At 35.5% G+C, this 11,526-nt stretch overlaps 1 protein-coding gene across 1 annotated transcript; it reads left to right on the top strand.

Annotated features, from left to right (window-relative positions):
* Nucleotides 1–10,586: 10,586 nt before the first annotated feature.
* Nucleotides 10,587–11,108, top strand: LOC143576978 (uncharacterized). The gene has a single exon (XM_077060942.1). It carries the CDS (start codon nucleotides 10,587–10,589, stop codon nucleotides 11,106–11,108), a length of 522 nt encoding a protein of 173 aa, XP_076917057.1.
* The last annotated feature ends 418 nt before the right edge of the window (nucleotides 11,109–11,526 follow it).

Genomic DNA, 11,526 nt, shown 5'->3' with positions numbered 1-11,526 from the left:
GTGTATAATTTTCATATTTATACACACACACACATTTTTATATGTAATTTTTAGTTTTATATATACACATAAACATTTTGTCCGGAAATTGGGCAGAATCTCATTGGAAACTGCTAAACTTGGTCGGAATCTCATCGGAAACTGTCGATTTTGGCCGGAACCTCGCTATAATACGCCGACTAAGTCTGATTAATCAAGATTTTGGCCGGATTTGACCATTGATCGACTAACTGGCCAACTAGCCCAAAATTAATCAGTGAGGTGGGGACTAGCGATTAATCGGGGATTAATCGGCGCCTAGTCGTGATTTTTACAACACCGCGTACAATGACTATGTTTGGGTGTGGAAATGACAATCAAATCATGCATAATTAGTTAATTAGTTATTAACTTACCTGAATTTCAAGTGCCTGTTCAAGCTCTTTCTTCACATCATTCATCCCAGGTCGCTCTTTTCGATCCAGCAGGCATCTATATGCGATTGCTGAATATTTGCTCACGACGTCTGGGTGCATTTGCTCCAATAAACTAGGATCAGTAAGTGTTTCCAATTTGTTACCAAGGTAGTGTTCTTTGATCACTCCAGCATGGAACAGCAATTGTCCATCCTTGTCAGTATCGGTGCACATCCTCCCACAAAGAACTTCAAACAGAAGCATTCCGAAAGAATAAACATCAGATTTTTTGGTCACGGAACCAGTCATAATGCATTCTGGTTCCACATACCCCATTGTGCCACATGCATTGGAAATAAGGGTAGTTCTGCCAAAACCAGTAGAAGTGGACTTGGACAATCCAAAGTCCGAAATCTTTGCAACCCACTTGTCATCCAGCAATATATTCGAACTTTTTATATCCCTGTGGATTATGGCATGATGATTTGGAAGACAATTGTGTAGGTAATCTAGTCCACGAGCCGCACCACAAACAATTTCAAGTCGTTGCAGCCACGTAAGAATGTAGTGCCTATTGCTACAGGTTATATACCGATCCAGACTCCCATGCTCCGTATTTATAAACAAGAATCTTCTCTAATCCCTCATCACAATACCCAACAAGTGCGATGAGGTTTTCATGATGTAGATCCGAGAGCAATTGAATCTCAGTCCCAAACTCCTTTGACCCTTGCCCGTGTCTCGCATCCAACTTCTTTACAGCAACCTTCATATATTTTCTATTGATTAAGAGGTTCCCTTCATACACCGGACCATATCCACCACTTCCAACTACATTCTGGAAATCGTTCGTTGCCTCCTTTATCTCTGCTAAAGGCATTCGAAGGCCTCTCCGCCTTTCCATTCGTGAAAGAAAAAACACGGAGAAATGGGAACAAGAGTTTAATATTTTGTAATGTGACACTGATTACCATCCCATGACTTCTATAAATGATGTATCAAATCACAACCTTGGCAATTTATTATCTTTTTTTTTTTATTAAAAGTCTAATTAAAGTGAAATATTAAACATAGTTTTAAAATACCGGTCAACACGCAACAGAATATCATTTTTAGTGCTAGTGGATGCAATGGTACAGCTATATCACCACATGGGTTGCATTCGCAATTACAATAAATATATACCATGTTGCATCATGAATTTGTTTCTAACAATTATATATGGTTGTTAAATAACAATTGACTTGATGAAAATGTTAAAAATAACAACTAGAAACATATTCAACTCTTCTTAAAATGAATGCTTATCTTATAAGTTAGATCAAACTGATTTTTTTATGTTAAATATCATGTTAACCAATAAGCACAGGCAAAGCCAGGAAGTGTTCTACGGGTTTGGAATTTTTCGTTGCTCGTTTGTCCAGTCTCCAAGTTTTCGCGCTCAAACAAGGTCAGATAATAAAGTGCAATATCAATATCATAACAAAAGTATAACGCCACAATCAATTCGAACGAGAACCCCTCACTTCACCACTATGATTGTTTGTGCAAATTCATGTAACATTGGTTGACACAGACCTCTAACTATGTTCATCTAATTCCGTTCTAATTACTAAGATGATATTAGCTTTCGTTCAGATGCATCCAATTCAATATCGTTGTAAGGCCCATTTATAGATTAGTCTTTCGTATTTGTATGTATTGTAGTGTTTATGTATTTGTTAGCTTATTGAACTTATCTTTTGTATGTTTGGGCCCAAGGCCATTTGTATTTGAGCTCATTGGGCCGTTTGTAATGAAAGATGGTGTATGAGGTTATACACACACACACTATATATATATATATATATATATATATATATATATATATATATATATATATATAAAGTGTGTAACTCATACACAAATTAACCTTTTGTAAAACCTAATCTCTGCAGCTATTAAACTCTCTGCTCTCTCTCTCTATTTCTCACGGGAATAACTAACATTAAACAAGATCCGAGATCTCGGTCCTCACTAGTGATTTCCGCTAACTAGTGTAGAGGTTGATCCAAGATAACTAGTAATAGTTGTTGTGTTGTTAGATCTGGTCAAGGGACCTACAATTGGTATCAGAGTGGGTCAAATCTTATAATTCAACTTTGCTCTTGATATACGGGTTCTATTCCGATATTACCCGAACCGAGACGTTAAAACCCGTTGAAGTTTGAAAATAAAGTATCTAGATCTAGAAAATAAATTGGAAATAATGTGGGAAATAAACGTTTTTGAAGCATTCTCTTTATAGATCCGGATGTTCGGGATCTGCAAGTGTCCGAGCCCGGGCTTTTCAGAACCGTTCCGCCATACGTCGAAAATCTGACGACCCTACGGTTCTTCTAGGCGACAAGTTCGAGGTTGAAGATGTGACCAACGGGTTTGTCGGGAACTGCTGGCGGTGGTAGATGGTGGCTGTTCGGGTTTCAAGTTATAAAAAAAGCAAAATGAATTGTTTCCGGCCAAAGTTTTCCGGCGAAAAAGAAAGAAAGATGTAAAGAAGAAATAGGACGATGGAAACAGTGGTTGCTGGCCAGAATACGGTCATCTGGAAGATGATGGTGGCCGGAATCCGAAAAAGATTGTTTATCCAGCGAGCTGGCCGGAATGTGTTTTTCCGGCAGCCCGCTTTTCTTTTTCTATAACTACTAGGCGAGTCATTCACAACTAACCTTGAGTACTCACAACCTCGAGTTAACCTAGTTCGCGTCTCCTAGCACCTTCTACCACTATGCCAGCAGCCGAGAAAGAAGAGAAATATCATACATCTTTCATCGTTAGAGTTATCCATCGAGATTTGGCTTGGTGATGGTCTGGTATAAAGTTTGTATATTATTGCATTAAGTGTATAGTTTTTACTTGGTTATTGTAAGAACTGCGGTACTTCATTCGTGTTATTGTTTTACAGGTCATTGGACGCAAAACGATGCTTATTTTTGGACCGTACGAGTTCGGGATGAAGTCCTGCGATGATTGGCATGCAAAATGGAGTAGAAGACTGATTAAAATAATATTGTGTGTCTCTCAAGCACGTCACTACGCGATGGTTTGAAGCGAATTTTAAATAGAACCCAGCTATTTTGTCCATCGCGCTACGCGCGCGATAGATAGGGTTTGAAGACATCGCAATAAGCGACCAACCTAAAAATCGTCAAAAAATGATTTTTGACCAATATCTTTTACTGTACGAACATCATCGCTTCCAGTAGTTTCCAAGAGCTTATTGACAAAACCCAGAGATCTCCATCACTCTCATATCATTCTTAATGGCTTCACACATCATAATTGAAACTTTAACGAAGTCGATGAGCGGCTAATCGTCTCGAATCATTTATGGGGTGTAGACTAATGTAACTTTTCAGTATTTTCTAATATATTAGAACTAAATTATTGTAGTTATTGATTGATTCACTTTGAGCATGATATTTGGAATTGTTGAGCATTCATTCGGTTTAGGTTTATTTATATTTGAATGATTAGTCTTCTAATTGCTATGATACATGTTTCATAGGGTTTGCTATTTTGCTTAAGTTGAGTCACCCTCGCAAGGAACCTTAGGTTACCAGTGACGTGTCTTTGCATATGTTGATGCCTAAGATTTTGTTTATTGATGACTAATTTGTTAAATAACATGAGATTTCTTTCAATTGAATGGTTGAACCCTCAATGTGATTTGTTTTTTTATTGAGTTGTTACAACGTGGTTGCTTAATTGCTTATTCCAAATTCATAAATAAATCTGGCGTGATCAGTACTATGAACTGTTACTTCATAAATTGATAAGCTTCATGATTGTTAGTGCATGTTTTGTAACAGATGATGTTCAGTGTTCGTCAGAATTAAGAGCAACGGTCAAGAGGGAGCCAACCGGTGCATTTTGTGACCGTCGCAATGCAATTCAAACCAGATCAGGTGAAGTTGGTCTTGGGCAAACTCATTCCAGGAGAAAGTTCGCTTGGGGCCCAAACTCAAGACTTGCGTATGGCTTGATATTGCAAGAACTGAAGACTACAAACAAAAAGTTGCAAAATAAATTAGATTATTTAATTAGGAGGTCATTAGTGTTTGTCAACAAACGGACCATCTCTTCATTTTGGCTTGTGAATATGAAAGCCCTATAAAAATATAGAGATTAAAATTTGAATTTGAATTGTCTGGTTTTTCAATTCCACGTCTTGAGCCTTCGATTTTATTCGGAATCAAGCCAGAAACCGTTTAATGCAAAAAATGAGAACCAGAAAATTATAAGATAACACACTTTGATGGTTACGATACACTAGTTCGGTGTCGATTACTCAGTTTTGCGGTAAAGAATTGTTTCTTGCTCATTCCTACTCCTCACATGGTATGTGTTAACCAGAGGCGGATGTTGGGTATTAAAAAGGTGCGCACATGCCCACTGTCCGGCTCGTATTCATAGTGTAATTGATATTTCAATTTTTTTTGTTCTATTCCAAGAGCCCACCCTCTAAAACTCAAAGTCAATGCTCAAACCAATCAAAATCTGATTGTAATAATTTTGAATGCATCGTGAAGACGTGAATGTTTTCAGAAACGCCTTCTGCCTCCGAGACATTACCCGTTTTCTTCAATTCTGCCTCCTCCCATTGTACCCTGCTATCTACTGCCGCCTATTGCCCGCTACAACCTCCGGTCGCCACATTAGCCTCCCATTTGTGTGCGGTAAATATAGTTTAGCTAGGACCTAATATTAAATTTGGGTACATGTGCCTTTCTTTTATTTTTTTTATAAATGATTAAATATAATTTAGCTATTTTTATTTGGGTAATTTGGATGACCTATACATGTCTAACTTTTTTTTTTACATAATTTTGTGTAGATCCTTTTGCTCATTTAGAGAATTGATGATTTGATAGTTTACTCATTTATTGAATTTGTAATGTCTATAAATAAAGTAAAAACAATGTGATTATTTTTTCCTCTGTTATATAGTTGTTATAAAATTGTGTTAATAGTTTTGTTTGTGTAAATCTGTTTATATCTGTTATTCATCTAGGGACACTTTAAAACTTGACAATTGATAAAAAAATGTTTCATTTTCAAGTGAAATTTCATCTAGTAGTAATGATAGTCCGAGATCTATCTCTACTCCAGCTATGCCTAAATTGGTTATTTTATCATTCTCTCTTTTTGTTAACTTATTTATAGGCGATTAGTATATGCCCGATATAATGTTTTCTGCATCCACATCTAATAACCGGCTTTCAAAGAACGGCCATTAATAGTTGGGAGAGAGAAAATATTCTTCAACGATAAATAGGAAGAATACTTTCAAAACTAATAAATAACAAATTGTTGATATTTTATTAAAATTTTTGTCAACGACAACAAAGTAGGTACCATATTTAAAACTGATCACATATTATGATCCCCCAATGGTGAGATTAGCCATTTAAATATGTGCCATTTACATATATCACATTCCGATTGATAATTACATATTTTTCTGGAAAAAAATAATTATATATCCCCTCCTTCCTAAATACCATTAGTTACATATTTTTTCAAATCAAAAAGTCAATTACATATTTCCTCTTCATAACACATATAAATTGCATATTTATCCATTTCACTAAAAACATATTAAATAACTATTTTACCCTTTGTTTTAACAAATTACATATACCCGGCCATCCCTAAAACGTATATATTACACATTTACCCATTTTATTAATATTAACATGCACCGAACGAGCAACCGGTCTCGAATCAGTAACTAATGTCGGACGCTTAACTAGTTATCGATATTAGATGTGTAACCGGCTTTAGACACATTAATCGGCATCGGGCGGGTAGCCGGTTACTGTGTCAAACATGTAGCCGACACTTGATGCATCCAAATTGGTTATTGCGTTTACGTATCTGACACTAGTAATGCGTCCATTATTGGTGAATGTGGCCTACTTCGGTAAATATATTTTAGTAACAGTAAGGGTAAAATAGTAAATAAATAGGTTTTTTTGAATAAAATGGATAACTACGTAATATATGTGTTTTAGAAAGAGAAAAGACGTAAAAACTTATTATTAAAACAATTTTTTAATTAATTACTTTTAATGAAATGGATAAGTATGTAATATAAATTGTTTAAGGAAGTAGAAATATGTAATTGATTTTTTGGTTTGGGGAAATATATTATTAATTGTCTTTAATAAAGAGAAATATGTAAATCTTCAGGATATGCATATGTTGATAAAAACTTGTTAAGGGGCTTAATCGACCTTCCACTATAAATGGAAGAAGATGATAGTCTGGGAACTGAGTTTGTAAAATTCATCAAAGACTCATCGATCCATGATAAGATTATCAACATAAGAAAATGGAGCAAAGAATAAATGGTTTTGGCATCATCAGTTCAAGGGGAGATTGTTGAACCTAGCAAAGAACTGATGGCCAAACACCGAACAACTAATGACACAAACATCAGTTGTTCTTCATTATGTTTTGACAAACTGCTGCTCCAAACATCTGATCTTACAAACTGCTAATATGAAAGAACTAAGGAGTCAATACTGATAAAGCAAACTATTGAAGATCCAAACAAACAACTGAAGACTAATAACTTGTGTTACTTAACCTTCTTATCCATATGTTAGTGTTCATATATGTGGATATGCATACCATACTTAACATGTTGCTATGTGCATAACTTACTTAACATCCTTAGCACCGTCTCTTTCACGATATGTATCCGGCCCATCGACCTTCTGCATATTAATTGTTAAGCGATAGGTATAAAGTCCATAACTTTCCATTATATCGACTCTTACTCTTTCACGATACGTGAAATGCCCATTGACCTTCCATATACCGACTCTTGCACTTTCATGTATATATTATGTAAAAGGCTCATAGTCCTTCCCTAGACTAAAGCACTCTCTTTTAAGACACACGTAAGATCCATAGATCATCCAAGCACATACATGATCTTGCAAAAGAGTTCAGTCTCGTAAAATTGATTCATTACATAAAAGATGTTCATCTCGTAAAATAGCCTAGCTCATAGAAAGGCTTCACGCAATTTAGGGGTTTACGCAAAAACGCCCTTTCACGCGATCAACTCACGTTTATGTGATCAAGTCTTTCACCTTTGCGTGTTCCTCTTCAGAACCCTTTCGCGTGATCGGTAAAAAGGTTGTTTGTGTGATCTATCTATGACCCATTTGTACAAGATCCAGTCTTAGAGGTGTATAAAAAAGCCGAACCGAAACCAGGCCCGATAAAAATCTGGAACTAGGTTTTTCTATTACTCGATTTTTCTACTCCAACCCGTACCCGACCTTACATGTAGGGTACGGATAAACTATGTATTTTAATAACAAAACTCGTACCCAGAACTAGAACCGATTTGTACCCGATAATACCAAAACTAAAACATGTTTCATAACTTGAATCGGGATTTTTCAATACCCAAAACCGGGGTTTTCAATGTGTCATTCGTGACAAAATCAGGTATATCCTAACTGTTATGCAATGATTAATCGATTAACCGTACACTACTGTTTATGACTCGGATGAATCACGGGGAAAAATGTAAACTAACATAATGATATTGAAGCCTTAGAATGTAGAAAACTAGTTAAACGTAAATATTTCCGGTTAACAGTACGCTATCGTATTAAACACAAACGCTTGTACCAACACAAACATTGTATCATCCGTCAAGCCAAAAACGACTTATGAAATACTTATTTAAGATGTATTAAGCAAGTTATAATAGGATTTTGAGGTTTTTACAGTAAGATGGTGCGTTTTCTTTAACTAGCAAAATTTAGGCAAAAAACGTCCGTTTTTGCGTTGTTTGCCACACATGGGCTATATTTTTAGCCAAAAACCAAACCCGCGCCTAAAATAGACTCGAGATTGGTTGTACTTGCACGCAAAACAAAAAAAGAAGAAAAGGGCGGCTAGGGCCCCACAAGTAATTCCTATCATAACAAGGGGGATCCCCATCCTTTGTTTTCTTCTCTTTTAAGTATTCCCAAAACCACATATACTCATTTTTCCATGTTCTTATCCTTGATCCAGCTTTCTCTCTACAAATTTCAACCAAAACCAAGGTAAAAACTTGATTTTAAATTGTTTTAATCATGTTTTTTTATGGTAAAAATCAAGGTTTGATGCAAGAAATTGATTTTGACCATTAAAAACCTTTCAAACTGGAACAAAAGTAGTTTTGGAAGCTTAACATGTGTACAAGACTTAACTATAAACTTTTTTTTTTATGAAAAACACGAATTCGAAGGATTTAAACCGCGTTTTACGGTTCGAAAACGCAATTTGAAACCCTAATCGAAACCGTATTATACAAGGCTTGATTACAGATGTTGCATGCTTTGTTTTGTTGTACACGACTTGTAGGTATATTATATAGTTAGTCATAACCCAAGAAACACAAAAACAAAATGGCTTAAACAAGCAAAAAAACGCAAAGATATTAAACAAAAAGCTCGTTTAGGGGTTGTTTGGGTCTACAATCTGACTTGCTTAATGGTAACTAATGTAAATTTACAGGGACATCGGTTACTATATTTGAGAATTTTTCGACAAACTAAGAATTTCTGGAAATATTATTACTATTTATTGGTTTTTTATTATGAAAAATAGCAAACAAGTTGAAAACATCTGCAAATTTTTGGAGAAATCAGGTGAGCCATTGTAAGGTCACACAAAAAATTTAGGGTCTATTGGATAATCGTAGCTATGATTTTGGAATTCCTGTTTAATCGAGTTTAACGATTGTTTGTTGCTCAAAAACTTATGTTAGCTATATAGTTTGGTTCTGAACTGTAAGTCCCGGTTTTGTTTAATTAAGTCTTTCGTATTTGTATCATTTTAGTTTTCGTTTATGTTCGTTTTCGCTTATATGTATTGGGCCCGAGGCCTTGTATACTTGGTGCCTATTGGGCTTGTTATTAAAGAAATGGTGTATAACATACCACACTATATAATGTGTGTGTATGGAATACACCAAACAACTCTTGCATTATCATTCTTCCAAGTAACATACAAAGTAAACAAAACTCTCTCAACTTCCTAACCCCACTCTCTCACTTTCGGCCTCCATTAACCCCACCACAAGATCCAAGATCTCGGTCCTTACTAGCTGTTTCCGCCAACTAGTGAAGAGGTTGATCCAAGACAACTAGTTCTTAGGTTGTTGTGTTGTTTGATCCGGTTTCGGGACCTACAATTGGTATCAAAGCTTTCGGGCTCTACTAGTTGTAGATCTTGGGTCACAACCTTTGATTTTGGTCTTGTATGTGAAAAGACGGATTGTTTTCAAGAAAATAAGTAATTTCGAGTTCATAAGTTCTTCAAGCTTCAAGAAAATAATTTGTTCATGCTAAAGAATTTTAAAAGTTTGTGAAAAGGTGTATTATCATGGTGTAAAGTCTCAAAGATTTGGTGTTTGTGTTGGTGTTTGTGTAGAGTCAAAAGTGTTTACTACAAAAGTTGTGATAAACATGCATATGTGTGTATTTGAGAAAGATGTTGGAAAGTGAGTTGGTGACTTTCCTTATTTGGACTTGATCACATACTTGTTGCAATACATTGAATATTTAGATCACAATTGTAATCTAAACTTTTACATCGCAATTGTAATCCAAACTTTTGATCACAATTGTAATCCTAATATTTTCGATCACATTTGTAATCTAAATATTTTGATCACAATCATTTTCGATTACAATTGTAATCTAACATTTTCGATCACATTTGTAATCTAAATATTTCAATCACAATTGTAATCTAAATTTTTAGATCACAATTGTAATCTAAATTTTTCGATCACAATCATTTTCGATCACAATTGTAATCTAAAATTTTCGATCACATTTGTAATCTAAATATTTCGATCACAATTGTAATCTAAATTTTTAGATCACAATTGTAATCTAAATTTTTCGATCACAATTGTAATCTAAACTGTTCGATCACAATTGTAATCTAAACTCGATTACATCAGACTTAGTTTTTGAACAAGATCTTAAGAAATGGCAAATCCCAATCCCACAATCCCACTGTTGCAAGTGCTGAAGCTGTTCAATGCATGTTGTTCAAGAACATGGCTGGTACGACATCCAAGCCTCCAAAGTTGATGAAATGGGACAACGAATTTGACGAGTTCCAATGAATTTTAAAAACTATCTCAGAATCATTGATCACAATCTCATTAGACCGTTTGAACAAGGGCCACATCGTCCTGTAACCACTAATGCTGATGGTGAAGTTCCTAAAGCTGTGACTGAATATGACGATGATGATCGAAGGATGCTTGCCGAAGATCAAAAGGCTTTTGGTGTACTAACTATCTGTCTCTCACATGAAATAGCCCTAACTTTAAGAGAACACACCACTGCCAAAACCCTTTGGGATGCATTGGTTGCTAAGTTTGAAGGAAACTTGGAGATGAAAAACAGTAGAAAAGGGATGCTGAAAGGTGAGTTCAACATGTTTAACTACATTCAAGGAGAGACCATTGCTAGTCTTATCTCAAGATTTGAAACGTTGATCACTAAAATCAACAGTGCTGGAATTGATTATGATCAAATTGAGATTAATGACAAGTTGCTCAACTCACTTCCCTACTCATGGAGCAGTAGTGTCATCACTATTAAAAGAACCACAAACCTTCAAATTACCCATTCTTAGTGACTTAATCATCAAGTCATTTGAAATGGATGACAAGCTAAGAATGGGTAATCATGTTAGTTCTCTCTCTAAGGCTGGTATGTCAACTGGAACTTGTAAGTTCTGCATTCATAAGCCAAACCAACTCCATTGCTCAGAATTCAAGTTCAACCTTCAAGAATGCTGATTCATCTCATGTTTCATCTAGTTCAAGTTCAATCTCCATTCAATCCGTTGTTGATCAAGCTGTGGCTCAAGCACTTAAAGCTCATGGAATCAAGTCTACTTCAAACACTCCAACCTACACTACTTTAAAGCTGATCTCTACTGATGACTCTACTGTGGCTTTGATTCATGCTTTTCTATCAAGTCATGAGGAGTTGTTACAAGGAAAGCTGCTTCCTCCGTCATTTGAACAAGGAGGTCTTCCCGAGATCAA

This window comes from Bidens hawaiensis, unplaced genomic scaffold (assembly GCF_021521415.1).
Source record: "Bidens hawaiensis isolate Kalapana, Puna unplaced genomic scaffold, B.hawaiensis_p1.1 tig00028452_1, whole genome shotgun sequence".
NCBI classification, from domain to species: Eukaryota; Viridiplantae; Streptophyta; class Magnoliopsida; order Asterales; family Asteraceae; genus Bidens; species Bidens hawaiensis.
Note: the sequence above shows the minus strand (reverse complement) of the source record. Positions and strands in the feature narration are given on the sequence as shown.

Bases quoted from the DNA above. Each gene is read 5' to 3' on its own strand.
- LOC143576978 (XM_077060942.1), top strand. From the start codon at position 10,587: ATGAATTTTAAAAACTATCTCAGAATCATTGATCACAATCTCATTAGA.